This window comes from Mixophyes fleayi, chromosome 4, assembly GCF_038048845.1.
Source record: "Mixophyes fleayi isolate aMixFle1 chromosome 4, aMixFle1.hap1, whole genome shotgun sequence".
NCBI lineage: Eukaryota > Metazoa > Chordata > Amphibia > Anura > Limnodynastidae > Mixophyes > Mixophyes fleayi.
Window position 1 is genome coordinate 111,546,797 of NC_134405.1, and position 19,483 is coordinate 111,566,279.

Consider the following 19,483-nt stretch of genomic DNA (forward strand, 5'->3'; position numbering starts at 1 on the left):
CAGAAACTCACCCATATACCCCTGGCAACGTTGATGACCTATGACAGCTTTGTACTGACTGCATTATTTAATCTGATATAAAGGCAGCTAGGTTGTTGGGGTTGGGGGCGAGGGGGGGGGGGTGAAGCATGCAATAAATTGCTCCAAAAGTTTGCTGGTCTCACGCTGAATAAAAATAATTTTACTGAGAAATTAAACTATTTGTATATTGGGGTTTCAGTTTTGAGGACACACACACACACACACACACACACACACACACACACACACACACACACATGATCTATATGCATAAAAAAGAAAGAATTAGACTGTAGTATGTGGGTAAAAGTATTGTACAGGCTCTAGATATTTGTGCTCGATTCAAGCAGACCACACCTTTCAAATATCTATGGTGAGAAAGAAATCCCGATTATGCTTCCTTACAAATAACAGTCCTGTTCATTACGAATGTTTGTGAGTTTTCATTTTTTTTTTCTAGTAAGAAATTAGAATAGTTTATACCTACACTTCTTCATACAACATTATGTAAAAATATCACTGGAATATTAAAATCACTGGAATAAAACACCTGGACTACTATACTAAACATGTTCTTTGGTATGTTGCACTTGTGGGAGAGGTTGTGTTTCTATTTTCTGGACAACTCTTAACAAACAAAGAGAATGCACAGGTCTAGGTGCCATTCAGCCGTTTGACCACCACCGGCAAGCCTTGAAACCGCTAGGTTCAAACGACACAATTACAGTCAGTTCCAATAAACTCAAGACGACTTGTTGGTCACACCGTATCCCAACCTATAGACAAGTTGACCAAATTCCTTACCACTGGATTGTATACAATAATGACATACAATACACCTTCATTTTTAAATGCGTGTTGACAATGAATACCCATATCAGAAATTGTCCATTCAATGACAAGAGACCACGATGCTCCAAACCACCACACAGCAAAGTACGGTGAGGTTGATGACAATGGCTGAAGGTGTAAGGCCAGTGAAGTTTTGTTTCATTATTATTTTTTATTTTTTGCAAGTCGTTCTCCTGAAAAATGTCTTAAGAAGAAAAGTTCACCATACAGGAGAAATGAGTCTTTGGTTTCTTTGGACTTATAAATAATTTTGGTTTAAAATAGTTCTTAAAGTATAAACCTGTTATTTTAAGGTCCTTGTCCTTTGTATTAAAGCTTTTCCACCGAGGTTGTAGTTTCTTTTTTTATTTATTTATTTTTGTATTTTTTATTTTGTGTTTGCTTCATGCTTTGGTACAAGTGCTTGATGAAGATGATGTGTTTCCCGAACTGCCGTCATCTTGCCACTTATCTAGACTCCTCCTGCGAGCATTCATGAAAAAGTTACTGACTGTGCTGAGCTCCAAGCCGAGCTGCTGTGAGATGGTGATTTGTAACTCTTTGGATGGACGCTTATTTTCTTTGAATATTGCATGTAGAGTCCTGCGTTGGACATCCGTGAAGACCAACCTTGGCTTTTTTGGTGTATTCCCTCTGTCTTTACCATGATCTTGCTCTTTTCGTTTACATGCTAAAATAAGGAAAGAAAGTATATGTCACAAATGGTGTAAAATGATCTCATGTAGCAAATATAACAGATAAAACACACTGGATACTTTAACTTTGCTTATAGCATCATAGCTTGACTAATTGATGGAACAATCGTTCCTATCCAACGTATACTGATATTCAAGAAATCACCTTGCAAATTATCCTCTGTGAATAACGGAATGGTACTCCCACTACTGTAACATTTCAGGATATATTATCCTTTTACTTCTAGCAAAAAGTGGGATATTAAGATGTAAGAAACTGAGGACAGGATTCTGTCCTAGATTATTATAGGCAGAGATGGAATTAGAAAAGTTGCCTTTTCCAATCTGAGTGGTGCAACAGATAAAGCAACGTGGGTTGTTGGACTATCTGAACATTGTAATGCACTTGTGGAGATTGCTGTATGTTGTAGTGACCGTAGGGTACACAATTCATTATTATTATTTTTTTTTAATTAAAATGACTCAAAGACATTAAAGAACATTAGTAATAAAAACAACATTTTGCACTTTTGAAAGCATTTAAATTATTATGAGACCATAATGTAGATATCATTGTCAGAAAAAAATGTGTTTTAAGGTTAGGCTATTGTATTGTTATCAATGGCATGCTTGGGTTTAATGCTGTCAAAGCAAATAATGTTCTGTACCTCTCTACCTACTTTCCATGCAATAGAAATTAAATGCTAATAAATAGGTCCAAGTTCAAACCACAAATGCTGCAGTAGGAAAGTTCAACCATCTTTATGCAGTGGGGGCTGTATCATATATGTGACGCTACTTCTTGGACTCTATTTAAAGTTAATACTGCCATAAGCTTTGTCATTTCCCATATTAATGACTGAGCACCCCACGTGCTCACTCTCCTCTAACAAGATTTTACTTAGTGGAAAAATAATTGGTTGGCACAGATGACGTAGTAAAAATATAATAAACATTAACATAAAACCATTTCTATTTCGCCACCCATGAACATTACTGTCCTATGGTGCTCTGTGATGTTCCTGCAACAAAACAAATGGCGATAACAGCCATAGGCACACAGCTTCAGTGAGCAACAGAGGAACAAGATCGTTTTATCACAATTTAAGAGATGTGTCATGTAGCCTATTTAATATAGAAATCTTATATATTGAGAAAGTCCCAATGTTTTATATATATATATATATATATATATATATATATATATATATATATATAATATATATAAGAAATTTCCACTTAATAATATTGTAAAGGAATTACAAATGTATAGAAAAAAATAAATGTCAACGTGAAAAAATATGAAATTGAAACTTTAAGTAATATTAAAACAGGCGTAGTATCTATAACAATTGTTTCCTTTTCACTGTTAATTTCTATGTGTTCATTATGATAAAAGTTTTCAACCTTGGATGTAATTAATAAAGGTGGATCTGTGATTGAAATGCCAAATCCAGTCCACAAACTCGTCACTAACTAAAAGCAGAGGGCCTTTGGTTAACGACCCCCTTTATTTGAAACTTAGCCAGGACATTTGTGTAAGCAGTTTAGGATATTGTTGTATATAAGTATATTTGTTATTTGTAACATTCCAGAATAGGGGCAGGTACATTTCTATAACATAGTTTTTACAAGCTACACTTGGAGCAAAGTCAACTCTGATTGCTTCAAAAATATTCCCTTCTACTATTATCTTTTGTTTAAGTAATATTTATTGCTAATAAACACATGGTGACCTATCTGTTTTGTGATAAGAAGGCGCCTCTCGGATTGTATTGCTGGTAGCAGTTGGGTCCAAGAGCTACCTATTATCTGAGCTGTGTCTGTGATTGAATTACTCTATAGCATGAGACATATAGTCTTCTCACAACATATCATGCTCTTTAAAGACTGAATGTCTGCAAACTAATCTGCAAGAATAATCAGTGTCACAAATCAATAGACAACGCCTATAATTCATCTATAATAAGAGCCTTGCAATGTATCCTTATTTTGGCCTAGTATCTACATTGCCATTATCAGCCCACTAAAAGCGATACCACAACTTATTTGAAGGAGGGTTTGTTTTTATCACAAGAGCACAAAGTTCAAATGTTTATAAAATTCCATGCCGCCTTGAGTTATTCCTATGCTTGCTAATTGCCGAACACTTAATCTACTGAGTGCTTCTACGAGGAGCACTAAGTGTAATGGCTGTTTATATAGTCAGTGGAATGATTTGCATATAAACCATTGTGTGACATTATCAGAGAATGATAGTTGTTATACATCTGGCTCCTCTATCTATATTGCCTTGCTCTGAACTGAGCTACCTCTTGTCATATACACAATCTGCTGCGTGTGCCAAGAGCTGAACATTCCTGATTGCTTCCTCTCCTGCTTGGTACGTATATATGGCGCCGTCTGCTTACTCTCCTATTGATTTTTCTTTTCTTGCAACTTACTTTCAGCTTGCACATTACACAACTCTAAAACCAACCTGCTTACCTAAAAACCATAATGAGGCAACAGAATAAATGTCATCAGATATACAAGCTAGTAATATAGGTAGATATACAGTGCAAAGCTGACTCTGCCACAATGTCTACAAAGTTGATGGGATGGGCTGAAGGGCAGAATAAATAAATTATACATCTTCCAGAGATGAGATGTATTGTGAAGATAAACTTATAAGCAATTTAGCCTCCACGCAAATAAATATACAATATAATTACAAATAATGTGTTTCTATATTTCAAATGTTATAACTTAGAATGTAAGACTTTTTGGGGACAGAGAAATTTATTTTATTTGTTGTTTCTTTCGGTCATTACCAATGCACTTGCGTCATTGCTCTTAACGTCTATATAATTGTATCTATACAAATTGACTGTAGAAATAAAGAATAGATAGATAGATAGATAGATAGATAGATAGATAGATAGATAGATAGGTAGCACGGTGGCTAAGTGGTTAGCACTTCTGCCTCACAGCACTGGGGTCATGAGTTCAATTCCCGACCATGGCCTTATCTGTGTGGAGTTTGTATGTTCTCCCCGTGTTTGCGTGGGTTTCCTCCGGGTGCTCCGGTTTCCTCCCACACTCCAAAAACATACTGGTAGGTTAATTGGCTGCTATCAAAATTGACCATAGTCTCTCCCTCTCTGTCTCTCTCCCTGTCTGTCTGTGTGTGAGTGTGTGTCTATATTAGGGAATTTAGACTGTAAGCTCCAATGGGGCAGGGACTGATGTGAATGAGTTCCCTGCTGCGGAATCAGTGGCGTTATATAAATAAATGGTGATGATGATATAGATAGACTAGATAAGGATAAGATAAGGATTATATACATTTAGAGGAAATTTCCTACATTTTTTTTATGTATACTCTTCCATCACATTCAATTCTTATAGGATATAATCTGTTTTATAACCCTCTAAATAGGGTCTTTACCTTATCTAAAATTACATGTAACAGTTTAGTTAAGGATGTGAAAGCTTGTCCTCTTTGTCTTACATTAGTAATTAGAGGGTAATCACAAAGACTGTATCTTAATTTACTGTTTGCAAATTAAAAGGAACTCTAATTGCAACATCTAAATTACCTTAATGAACAATTTTGTGACTTCATCAATATTTTCATTACATTTGGCATTCTTACTGCTTACTCTAAGTAGACTTGGCCTGTCCACCAATAGGCTGTGCTGTTGTGCTATCCGTGAACTGCTAAGCATATTATAAGCGTCTGTCCATCACAGCCATCAGGTTATAATCTCTCCAGCAAAATATTATCTCTATCTATCTATCTGTCTATCTATCTATCTTAATCGATCTATCTATCTAGCTATCTATCTATCTCATATCGATCTATCTATCTATCTATCTATCTATCTATATATCTATATATCTAGCTATCTATCTATCTCATATCGATCTATCTATCTATCTATCTAGCTATCTATCTCTTCATCTGTTCTATTACAATTAGCTAGCTTTGATGATTAAATTGTATATGCCACACACTGCAAAGAAAACAAAAATATCAAGTAATGTAAATTAATACATTGTCTGTTAATAAAACAAATAATAATCCCATATCATTTTTGCAATGTTATTCTATAAAAATGTCCCAGATGTTGTAATTTATCATTGCATCGACTATTCCTGCAATACCAATGTGAAAAGATTAATAGGTCTGTACAGTATTTTAAACGCTACTAACACCTACAACGAATACACATGTAGCAACATGTAATACATTTTGTATTTTCAATGTTCTATATAAGAGGAGAAAACCTTCTTTGCAAGTGTTCGGTAATAATACCTTTCTCGTGATGAAAGTTTATCAATCTTCAGGCATGATGTGTCTCTTTGAGTGTGTTCAAAGATTTATCTGATACAAAATGGACTACATAGGAAAGGACTATCCCAACATGTTGTGGGGTTTTCAAAATAGAACATTATCCTGATTTAGAACAAAGGAAATTTCCACTTAAAACAATGTTTTATGTAAGGACTCCTCCCTTTATTTAGTAGAACTATATACCAGAACTCCACCCCCAATTTGGGACATGATCACTTCCTGTGGACATGATAGGCCTGATTTAGGCAGTAAAGTAAAAAAAAAAATAGTAACTTTCAACCTTGGCAAAACCATGTTCCAATACAAGGGGTGCAAATTAGTTTATTATTTTGCACATAAGGAAAATACTGAGGGGGAAAGGTCATGTAGGATGCAAATACTTAATAGTTTTATTTTTACACTGACATTAAATGTTGATCTAGGTCATGCTCTACCTCAATTATAAATATATAAATATGTCCTCACATTTAAATTTACCTTGCTCTCCAATACAACATGGTTTTGCAAAGGTTGAAAGTTACTCATTTTTTTTGCTTTACTTTCCTTAATGAATCAGGCCCCATGTCTCTTCTACCACTACATTTTACCAGTTGGTGTAGGGGGAATTCTTTCAGTAACAATAGGTTTAAGTGGAAATCTCCTTTAAGAATATGCTAGCTTATATAAATGACAGTAATGCCAGCATTTTTAATACGAGTTTAGTATCTTTACATTATGTCACTCCCTTTATAATATCACCCTAGCTTATTAAAAGGTATACTCTCTTAAAAAAAAGTGAGTTAAAATACATTTATTCCAATATATGTAATAAATGTATTTTAACTCATAATTTATTATTTAACTACATAATTTATCCCTCAGTATAATTCCAGTTTTGGCCTGTGCCAAGCAGCATAAAAATGGAGCACATACATTACAATTGACTTAATATATTTAGCCTTAATTTCTAACCTGCTATAAGTTCAAACAACAGTTAAAAAACAGAATTTTACTGATTGATATTGACATATGCAAACAATGTAAATCTAAACAATACATAAATTAATTATATTTAACTGAACAATATTTACAATTCTGATTTAGGTAATTCTCTTTTGCTGCAAATCTTAGCATTGTATTAACATTATAGTGAATTTATACTTATATAAATATCTATCTGGTTATAATATTCCATTTGCCAATATTAACATATGTTCTAATATCCAATATGTCAGAGGTATCCATGTTTATCATAGTCTATACATGAGATATACATATAGGATTGTATACTGGATAATATTAAAGACAATAGGCCTGGTTCATTAAGGAAAGAAAAGCAAAAAATTGAGTAACTTTGAGTCTTGGAAAACCATGTTGTTTTGGAGGGGGAGGTAAATTTAAAATGTGAGGACAGATTTATAATTGGAGTAGAACATGTCCTAGATCAACTTTAATTTTCAGTGTACAAATAAGCTATCAAGTATTTGTGTGCTAAATGAAAAAAACAGCCAGTATTTATCTTATGTGAATAATAAACTCATTTGCACCCCTTGCATTGTAACATGGTTTTGTCCAGGAGAAAACTTATGTTTTACCTTACTTTCCTTAATGAATCAGGCCCAATATGTATGTCCTTTACAGTATGCATACTGGTTATTAGGGAACAGGGGCCAAAAGAAAGAAAACAAGCTTAGAAAGGCAGCATCTGACCTTTACACTGTCAGCTGGACAGTATAGATGTGGGGTATTTTTTTAACGTGATTTACGGCATTTAAGCATTATAGTTTAATTTGCTGGTGATATAATTACACTTACATTTTACACCATATATATCCTTCTATGTAGGTGTATAAAAGCCAGTGAAAGCCGTTCAGGCAGAAACTGGGTCTACAAACAATTGACTTTTGAAAACGCATAGACCAGAGGGACTTTTCTTACAGTTATCATAAACTATTATTAGGTGTCTTGTCTTTGTGGGGGGAAGAAAAGAGAGCAAAAAATAAGAACAGGTTGTTTGAAATATGTCCTGAAGAAATGCAGTATATATACTCACACAAGTGATTAGACTGGGTGCTTTGTGATGGATAGCCGATTTTAACCAGGGTGTCTGCAGGCAACTGTCCAGAGTGCTGAAATACCGGATCGGCTGGTACCAAAGCTAGTTTAGTAAAGACATTAGATAATTTAAATAATCGTTGACTACACCTCATTACAACAAATCAAATAATTCATTTATTACAAAAATGCTAAACAATATTTACCATACATGTGTAACTGTTCAATGACAACAAATTAAAAAAAGGCATGCAATTTAATTCAATGTAAAGCGATGAGAGGGTAATGATGATAAGAGATAAAGCGTAATGTGTTCATATGTGGTAGAGTTGTGTTAGAAAGCAGAAACATGACGTCACTGCAGAAATAAGATGTCATTGTTAGACACTCAGGTTCAGGTTAAGCCGGCAGAGATTGGGTGAACAATAACGAGATTGTAAGCATTGGTGGGAAGTACAAACATAGATGTTATGCCCACAGGTCTGATAGATGAAACGAGTAAAACATTATGCTTAGCATGAATGCTAAATTAATGTAGAAAACGCCTTGCAAGCCAATGGAAAACACAGCTTTGAATTATAATGATTAACAAACTGCATTTGTTCTTCAAATGCTATTTTCAATGTAATTATGAAATAATTTAAAATCTGAGCCTCAGTAAGCACATGCACATTACAAATGTGCAATCACTTGACTTCAGTAAATCGTTCCTACGTGTGAAAATCGACTAACAAGTTTCCCTAGCCCTAGTCCGCACTCATTGGGGAAACATGCCCTAGACTTGGATGTTATCCGTTAAAATTACATAGCCATAGGATTTTGTGGGGAATAAGTGCAATAAAGGCAAAAATAACTTTCTTAATTTATTGGTCCAAATCCATAAACATCCCATTCGACAATCAGCCATAACTGAAATACCTGTGGCAATGTAAACTAAGCTTTCTATAAGCAATTTGGACAATATTGGCATAACAGAACTGCTCTTAGAATCCAACATCAGGATCCTGTGGTAGCACTACAAGCACCAGCATACCATGCCAGCTAGGGAGAATCAGGTTGCCTACCTATTACTCAGAACATAGGGAGAATATTGCAAATGTTAACAGTTATTCTTTAACCAAAGTTTGCCTATCCCATAGCATTCATTCACTACTATACTGACTGCAAAGGATATATTTTATTTTGTTACACACTCACTCCAAGGTCATCATTAATATTGTCATAAGGAGCAGCATGGTGGGTTAGTGGTTAGCACTTCTGCCTCACAGCATCGAGGTCATGAGTCCAATTCCTGACCATGGCTGTGTGGAGTGTGTATGTTCTCCCCGTGTTTGCGTGATTTCCTCCCACACTCCAATAACATACTAGTAGGTTAATTGGCTGCTATCAAATTGGCGCTAGTCTCTCTGTCTGAGTGTGTATATTTTAGGGAACTTAGACTGTAAGCTCCAATGGGGCAGGGACTGATGTGAGTGAATTAGTAGCGCTATATAAATAGCTTATGATGATCATGAGTAAACTGTAATTTGCCTCCTTATTAACTGTTTTTGTGATCAAATTGCACCAATATATGTAAGTTGCATTGATTAAATAATCCTAATTTTATGTGCTGTAAGAAGAATGTTGGTATCTGGTGCTTATACTATTATGTCATTTGCTGATTACATTAACTGTTTTGTATGGTACATTGTGCAGGTATCTAAAGGAACGTGGTCAGTATGAAATGGTATTTGAAATTATCTTCTACTGCTGTATCTCATTTAGATAATCATTAACTGAGAGCAAATGTAGCAATACATTAGTTGGTTATAAATCAATCAGTCTACAAGGACACTGACAACATACCAGTCCGCAGGTGGAGGACTTTCTCAGCTACAGATTCTCTGTCTCCTTATCACTGGCACAATATCGCTGAGCCTGCTCTTCCGTAAGCCCAGGGAAAGACGGCATTCTGGCTATGTACACAGTGTAGTAAATGTACTAAAACGTAGGATTTGCACTAAAATATAATTTCTTTTGTAGCAAACAGGCTGCAGGGCTGCCACATTCGCTCATTAGTAAACTGCTAGCTTCATCCTTTTCGTTGTGACTGCTCAGATATTTGGTACATAGACAAGAAAGCCGACTTCTAATATTAAGATATGCCTACAATAAGCCTAGTTGTGTTCAGGGGCAGGCTGGGGTGGGAGCAGGGGGTCATCTGCCCCCCAGGCTGGTCTGATAGTGGGCTACCATGGGCTGGATCACTGGGCCACCTGCATTTTTTTCCTTTAAAATGTTCCTAATAGGCTGCTCTTTCGAGTCTTGCCCCCTGGGCTAAAATTTGCCAGCCAGCCCCTGTTTGTGTTGCTGCTGTGTTTTCTTTCACATTTCTCAGAGTGAGAACATTATCTTGCAGGTGAGCAAAAGTCATAGATGCTAAAAATGCTGTAGTTATAGAATTAAAAAAGACGGGTTAAGCAAAATATATATACATTTTTAGAGTTGTTGTGTGTTAAAGGAACCATTCTGTACCCATATAAAAAATAAGTGGGCATCAGATACAATACTAAAAATTATTCATGGCTGCACATTTTTTATATGTACAAATATGCATTGTTATGCACTATAAATGCATAAGTTTGTGCAACACAGCACAATTTCATCTTTTTATATCCTGGCAAGAAAATTACTATGTACCACCGTAAAAACAAGTCATGAAAGCAGGCAGGTGACAACTCTTTTGCAGGACTGTTGCAGAGTGTCTTGTATTTATAAATGGCCTCCTATGTTGTGTTTAAAACATAAAATAAAGAATTTTCAAAGGAGGATATGTCCACTACATGTTATAAATTAGGGTATTTATCTCTATCCTATTTTCACCCCTACCTATATCTACTTTTAAATTACTAGTTTGCATGCTGAATAGGTTTCTTTCCTCTCATTTGCATAGAATGCCATTGGCACTACAGAAACCTCTGGCTAATAAGAAAGGGGAACACATAAATAGTATATTTTTTGGGTGATTGTTGGTGGCAGGTCCACTTTAAATGGAGAATTTAAATAAATAAAAATAAATATATTAACTGATTTGGTGCGTTATCTGCAGTTTAGTGGTTTTACAGAATAGTTGGGCCTTATGTACGTCTAAAATGCAGGAGTTAATTGCTTCTGAAATAAAGACACATTCTACATAGTATGGTGAGTCGGATATATCTCAGCTGAGTGCCATCAGTTTGTATCTTACACTGGGGGTAGAGCACCCACAACATATACAGTTCCCGTCAGGCTAGTCTGCATCCAGGTCTGCATTAGTTGCATTTCCATGAGCATGCCCTTACTGTGCTTGGCCTTCACTCACACACCCCTTGCAAGATGTGCGCGGTAAAAATAGCTACAGCGCCAAGCCCAGACTGTAAGAACAGGAAATGAAATTTCTGCCTTCCGCTCAATACATGCAATTCATCCAGCCATACTATAGGAAACTTAAGATCAATATTTAGTTATAATTCTGTAAGACAATGAAACACAGCCAATGTATAACTTAAACGTAATTTTGACATGTTGTAACATATTGATTTTAGATTTTACATCTAGTGAGAAATAAAAAGAAATATTAAGTTATCATTCTTAGGTGACAGTGGCATCAATACAGTTTATTTTTATGTTAATTAATTATAACTCATTTATAATTAGAAATAAGAAAAATAACCATATTTAAAATTGTAATCATATTTCCAGTTCCCCTCAGACTCAACTTGAAAAATTAGCAAATATGATCAGCAATTAGGATACATTTGTTTTATGATCTGGGATAAAATAAAAAATGCAGAATTAGAATCAACCAAGTCAACCGAAACTGAGATGACTCTTGATTCTTGTAGATGAGCTCACCCAAATCTACTTATAGTATGGAAGACATAGGGTGAGGGTATAAAATGATAGCCAGTGCTTAAAAAATTGTGCTTAGGGTAAAAGCTGCACACCAAGAAAGACCATCGAATGGCACATTCTGATTGGGCAACCTGGACTTCCAATTATTCCTGAATTTTCAGCAAGTGTGGCTGAAGGTCTTCATGTCAACATGTGCAAAATGTTGCACCCAGACTCTAGCTATTCTGAAGTGACATAACATTTAAATGGAAAGGTGTTAAGAATCTGGTTTATGTAATGTGACATTTGTACAACATCTTGATTGCCCATAATTCCGTTATGTGGCGGACCACTTATGAACAGCTATGTGTAGTAGATCAGGAAAGCGTTAATAGTAAAGGTGTCTTATGTGGTGCTTTGCTGGGACTTAGAAGAGGGCAGGAAGATGTGACCTCTACTGGGCCCATCAAAGAAGACCATGTGTTGTCTGTGGTGTAATTATCAGAGTTAAATTGCATTCTCAATCATGGTATCAATGTACACCGGTCTTGTAATTTCACAACCTGCTCTATCTCTGGCAGTAGATTACCAACCTGTTTTCAGTTGGTTCTTTTTAAATACCTTTACATCACCTAAATTTAGACATTGAGCTGTAACCTCCTACCACCGTTCCTCCTCGCACCAAACACTGCAGCAGCATTTTAGGGGTGTTTGGGAGGTTGATCTCTATTTACAGTGGGGCCTTTTTAACCAATGGAAAAAAAAAATATTGTGATATAAAAGCACATTAAAATGCTATTGAATGTCTGAAAGAGATTAAAATCCACAACATAAAAGCTGTAAAAATATCTTGTATTTCCCCCTCTGCCACACAAACCAATCAGCTTTGGAGTGAGCATACCCTAAAGGGGTCAAACCAAATCAATGAAATTGATTTATATGATTAAAAAATATATATATTTCACTTGTATCATAAACTAAGTGTGCTTACTACCTTGTTGGTTAAAGTAGCACTATCTGCAGTTTACAATGCAGGCCACACACGCCAATTCCGATGTTAGTTTGTGAAAAGGAATGAGAAGGGCACTTTTATGAAACCATATTTTACATTATGATCTGAGCTATGTATTATCTAGAGACCCTCTACAAGTTTTTCAGTGGAGCCCATGAGGGCAAAATCCATAGAAACAAGCATATTAAATATTTAGCCATGTTTGTAACATAGTCTATACTTTAAGAACCCCTAAGCCTAAAACAGAATTTGCCTTGTATGAAAGAACTACTACTAAACACACTTACGCAATGTGTTCACAAGTGTCATCATACCTTTGTGAAGACAAAATGAGATTAAGAGATGTTTTTACTGGAAACCACAAACACTCCAATAATTTCAATGTGTACTCGATTTTTGGGCACCGAAAATAAAGGCAACATGAATGGCACAGATAATGTCTACATGTGATTTTACTGTAAGAGCTTTTGAGATAATATTGTAACAAACATTTTACATGCTTTATTTAAGTGCCTTGAAACACACAATGCTTTATGAATTAGTAGTGCAAATTAGAACGTTTACCTGATATTTAGTTGTATTGATGTTTAGAAAACAGGTCTTCTTGTGTGTTGGAGAGAATTTAATGTGCAGCTGGGTGTGCAGAGCACATACTGCAGATGTCTGAGCATGGGAATTAAATAATGATACTCACAGCAGCTTTATGTAAATACAGAAGCTGATCACACCGGCTTGTGCAGAGGTCAGAGATGTAATTAGCCACTGTTTATAGTTTGAGAGGCATCCTGGAAGGTGTCAAGACCTCAATATAGGTTCTTTGTAAGTATCAATTTTCCAACCCTCTGCCTGGTGTTTCATTGTGATTTAGGAACCTCTAGGGACATTGTGAGGAGATAATTCTTAAAAGAAATATAAAGCAGAATTGGAGATTTCAATCAATCCTTTAAATCTTAGAAATGATACATTGTGTAGTTGTGTTTGAGGTTTTTTAGCTATCACGAATACTGTTTTCAAAAAGTCCACGTTGGGCCTCATCATCATCATCATCAACAGTTATTTATATAGTGCCAGTAAATCCCGTAGCTGTTTATAATTGGGGACAAACACAATAATAAACAAACTGGGAGCCTACGTACAGTTTGAAGCAATTTCAGTCTAAAATGCAGACGTAAATTACATACAAAAAACAGACACATTTTACATTTTGTGTTGGGCCAGACGCATTTTAGCTATCCATTTGTAGCTTACATTAACATCGAGGGCCCACGTGTTTAGTGTCTCCTGACAGACGCATGTGTGTCTGAGTCTCAGTCTACATAAGTTGCATTTGTTCCACACACCATTACTTGCCCCATCCTCCCCAGTTCCGTCTCTTCAATCAGAAGGGACCGCAAGCATCTGTAAGTGCTATATGTAACAAGTGTATTAAATGAAGTAAAAATTATATACACAGCATACCGCACTTTGGGGCATATTCAATTCTTTGAAGTCCCTGTGGCGTTAAAACTATTACCGTAATAGTAAGCTGGATTTCAGCTCGCAGCTCCCTGAGCCGCGAGCTGAAATCCAGCGAGAAACTACCATAATAACGGTATTTACACGCACTATTACCATAATAACGGTAATAGTGCGCGTGCCGCAAGATTTTTGTCGTTTTCGCCAACAATTGAATATGCCCCTTTGAGTACAACTCTATATAATCTTTATTATAGGTAGCATTATGCACACCTTAACGTCTAGTGGCTAGGTACTCAAATGGCTACAATTATATATTATTGTGGAGATTTTAGAAAATTGTTTGCATTGATACAAATGATCATGACCTTTATATTTACCTATTGCTATTTTGGGGCAAAACTTGTCACTGTCATTCATTTCAATATTACCACTGGAAATCTTCATATTACAGAATACTGTGTTGTTTAGGGTATAGGTGGCTATTTAACTATAATACTGTTGTGCAGTATACATATAAATAATTGCTTTGTGTTAAAGGGAACCCTATATCTAAATCCAGGGTAATTTTTGCTATATTTGTTTTTTATTTTTGCAATCCTTTCCCTAAATAACAAAACTGAAGAGGTGCCAATATGCTTCAGGGGAAACACATCCCTACTGGCACCTGTATTGATCCAAAGGTCACAGCCATGAATTTATATGTAAACTAATGCAGTTATCAGTTGTCGTTTGATTGGCCAAGCCACGTAGACCGGGGTTTCTCAATCATCTTGCATCACGTACTTCCTTCAAACTGCAAATCTTTGCCAAACACCCCTTAATGTGTGGCAGTTTATCCCCCAAAAAGTGTATAATATTTTTAACACACTTTGTTTTGTTAAAGTCTTTACTAATACATTAAACTGTTATTCTGCGTTAAACAAACAGCTGATGTATCCCTTAAATCTTCCTTATATACCCCTGGGGTGCATGTAGCGCAGATTGATAAACCCTGGTGTAAAAATTACTATTAGCTGAACTGTTTTCAAATGCTTAGCTCAGAAGATGGACAGACTGCAGGTCCCTGTAGGGGTGAATCTCTTCCAAATGGGTCCCTTTATTATAGAATCTCTGTGGTATTACTAGTTGGGGGGAGAAGGCATTACTGCACAAACAATTAAAAACATTGGCGCAGCTCTTCTTACTTATGTTATCATTAAAGCACCGTGTAGTTAATTCACACTATTTTATTTGACTCTTTTTTTTTTTTTTTAAATAACTTTATTTGTATTACTTATGCTTTCATACATTAATTTTACCATACCGGCTAACTGTTCATGTTTTGCACAAAAATAATTCCTTTTGTCTGTAGTATAGAGCCATATGGATAACCTCCTTTTCTGGCTCAAAAACAAAGGGTATGTATGGTTAAACACAGATATATCCAGCTTGCGTATCTGCTTTGTGTAATCCTGTGTTGGAAGGTATCCTGAAGTGTTTTCAAGTGTCCTTCTACATGGTTGGAGTGTGAGCAAGTGTGTCTGTATTTGCACTATCATTAATGCTTCACTTAGGGTCCGATGCTGAGTTAGGAGCAAAAATAAGGAGCAAATTTGTACCTGCCAAAACCATGTTGCATTGGAGGGAGAGGTAAATTTAAAAGGTAAAAATGGATTTATTGTTCATAGGGTATTTCCTATATCAACTTTAAATTTCAGGGTAAAACAAAGCAATCCAGTATTTTTGTGCTACAAAAACAAACAGCGAGTATTTTTCTTGCGCACAGAAAACATAATCAATTGACACCCCTTGCTTTGTAATATGGTTTGTCCGTGTGCAAATTTGATCTTTTTAATGCTTTCTTCTAATTCAGCATCAGGCCCTTAGAGTTCTGAGTAAATCCATCTAGAATGCGCAACTATGCACCTTGGCTAAACCGTGTTGTGCTTTCAGGGGATAAATCTAAATTATGCTGACAGATTTAGACTTGGGAGGAAAGTGTTCAACTTTAAATTGCAGTGTAAAAATTAACAAGCAGTAAATTCTCTGCATGCAGAACAAAATAGCGTTTGTTGCTCCCTTTGCATTGCAAGACAATTTGTCCAGATGCAAATTTGCACCATTTAGCTAGGTTTGCTCCTAATGCTAAATAAGGCCCTAAGTGTTCTTCCATGGCTGCTTGACATGTTGTAGTCAGACATTTCCAAATGTATTTATAATAGTTATTTGTCTATGGTTTCCTATAGGCACTATTGCTTTCCGTCTCTTCTTCATCAGCTTGGCATATGCATCTTGTACTGTATGTAGAACAGGACTGATTGTCTCTTATCGTGAGATAGCCATAAAACACTTTAACAAGACTTGACTCCAAGAAAATAGAGAAACTTTTATTTTTTAGGTCAATGCTTATTACAACATTTTGTGGATATGTCTTCATAGAGCACAATCAGTTCTATTCTGCATGCCCTATGACTTGTGCCCAGCAAGTTAAAAAAACATAGCTCAGCATTAACGTACCACAAATGGAAAACAATGACGTCTGCAAACAAACTTGCTCTCCTGCGTCTCCAACAAAGTTCATGATGGAAACTGGAGGCTGTCGTAGTGTTATGAAACACGAGAAAGACATGTAAGGAGATCTAGATTTGAAATAGCCTACATAAAGAAAGCGGCGCTGCCTTGTAAAGGGAAACTTCCTTTTACAAGGCAGCGCCACTTTAAATTTTAGCTGTCAACTCGCCGATTTCCGGTGACTTGTACAAATCGGAGTATGATACATTTACCCCCTAATGTTTTAGCTTCTGACATTTCTTTATGTAGGCTATTTCAAATCTAGATCTCCTTACATGTCTTTCTCGTGTTTCGTAACACTACGACAGCCACTCCCACTCCCGAGTCCAAGACTTCTCCCGAGCTGCCCCCCTGCACTGGAATGACCTCCCTCGCTCCATCCGTCTCGCTCCCAATCTGTGCTCCTTCAAACAGGCACTCAAAACTCACCTGTTCCTGAAAGCCTACCAACCATCCACTTAACCCCTCATCCACTCTGCTTGTTCTCCCCTCTCTCCCCTGGTCCCTTTTTCTTCCTTGCATCACTGCCTCCCTTCGTGCCTGTTTTGTCCACCCTCTCTTAAGATGTAAGCTCGCATGAGCAGGGCCCCTCTCCACTCCTGTCTTCATACCGACTCTTCTGCTCTGCCCTCACTCCATATGTCTGCCCGGAGTTTCCAAAGCATTGGTACTTAGTGTTTATTGTTCTGTAATGTTTTACCCTGTATGGTCTACTGTTCATATTATGTAAGGCGCTGCGAAAACCCTGTGGCGCCCAACAAATAAATGATAATAATAATAATAATAATAATAATACAAACATTTGTCATTTCTATCAACTTGCAGCAAAGAAACTGGAGGCTTTCACGCCAATAAATCTTTGCTGCAATACTGCTTCATTAAAGGTTACCATAAATGCTGTGATTTTTGACAACCTACTATACTGATACAGACCTGGGGGTATATTTACTAACCTGTGGGTTTTAAAAAGTGGAGATGTTGCCTATAGCAACCAATCAGATTCTAGTTGTCATTTTTTAGTACATTCTAGAATCTGATCTCCACTTTTTCAAACCTGCAGTTTAGTAAGTATACGCCCTGGAGTTAGATGTATCAGATATTTTCTGGTATTGATGGTACAATAACTGTATATGACTATGTATATGGTCATCATCCAACCACACTAATGGTGCCCTCTAGGTCCCAGCCCTTTGCCCCAAGTGCAGAATAGCCATATTGTTTGAATTTGACCACATGTATGTGACTGTATGGTAAAATGTGTGTATGGTCAGCTTAAAGCACCTCTCTGCACACATCTTTTGCCTGCAACTCTGTACGCCGCATTTTCCTGCAGACCCCAATGGCAGTGACAGTGTTAACCTGAGGAATCCTGTCCTCATTGGGGCTGATGTCTGCTGTACAAAGAGAAACCAGGTTGTCAAGGAAACCATCTCCAGGCTCTCATGACTGACACTGTTGTTTATAGTAATTTCACAACATGAATTATCATATAAGTCCACTTTAAATGAATTAACTGCACAGAATCAGCAGCATCCGCTTTTATGTAAAGACATTTGGTAAGCTGTAACAACAATCTTAGAAATGATTACCAGCCACATCCCTCTTCTGTTTAGGAAATAGATTTACGGCTACCCACCTCCTTCTCACCTCAGGTCCCCTGTTATGTCCTCATGCAGTGTTGTCAAACTACATTTGACACTGCAGGTTTTACAGACAGCCTTGTTTTTACACAAAGTGAAGTGAGCAAATATCTTTGGAATTATGATATATTATCAACCTGTAACATAATTCTTTATTGACAATTAGTGCGCTAAGAATGTTATTATATATCAATTAAAATGTCATTATTTTCTACATTTTGGACATATGGAACAGTGCATCATGGGGCCTGTGAAACTTGTGTAGGGGCATGGCAATGTCACATTAGCCTCCCAAACGATTTCACTCTGTTTTTCAGAGCACAAAGGGGGCCACGGGGGTATGCAGGAATTAGAGGGGAGGGGGCAATTTCCAGTCCCCCATAACCTCTGGACCGGTAGCAGCTGTACCGCTTGTACCCTCTGTAGTTTTGCCACCGTATGGACATTGTGTGCCTGGAGTGTTGTACAGAATCAACACTGGAACCTATTGCCTCTTTCTGCTCTGCAGTGTAATATGTGCTCCTGGAGGCTGGTGATTATGAAGGTGGATGGGCCTTCATCCTCATCATCACCATTTATTTATATAGCGCCACAGATTCTGCAGCGCTGTACAGAGAACTCATTCACATCAGTCCTTGTCCCATTGGAGCTTACAGTCTAAATTCTCTAACACACACACACACACATACAGACACACATACTACGGTCAATTTTGATAGCAGCCAATTATCCTACTAGTATATTTTTGGAGTGTGGGAGGAAACCGGAGCACCCGGAGGAAACCCACGCAAACACGGGGAGAACATACAAACTCCACACAGATAAGGCCATGATCGGGAATTGAACTGAGAACCCCAGCACTGTGAGGCAGAAGTGCTAACCACTTAGCCACCGTGCTGCCCACCTGCATTTTATCTCTGCACATGCTTGTGCTGGAGGTAACAAGTCTGCTGTCTTCACTGGCTTTCAAGAAGATGTATTTCATAGCTGGCCATTTTCCTTTGTCTATGGGCCACTGAGGATAAGGACAAATGCAATGCAATAGATCTTC

General features: G+C 36.8%; 1 protein-coding gene across 1 annotated transcript in view; it reads right to left on the reverse strand.

Annotated features, from left to right (window-relative positions):
- Positions 1–292: 292 nt before the first annotated feature.
- The window catches only part of ONECUT1 (one cut homeobox 1), a 34,652-nt gene continuing 15,461 nt past the window's right edge, over positions 293–19,483 (reverse strand). The window contains exons 2-3 of the mRNA XM_075205210.1: positions 7,919–8,023; positions 293–1,543 (exon numbers count right to left, since the gene is read on the reverse strand). Of these exons, the coding sequence (XP_075061311.1) occupies positions 1,257–1,543; positions 7,919–8,023 (392 nt within the window). The 3' untranslated portion in view covers positions 293–1,256. The remainder of the gene's footprint in view (positions 1,544–7,918; positions 8,024–19,483) is intronic.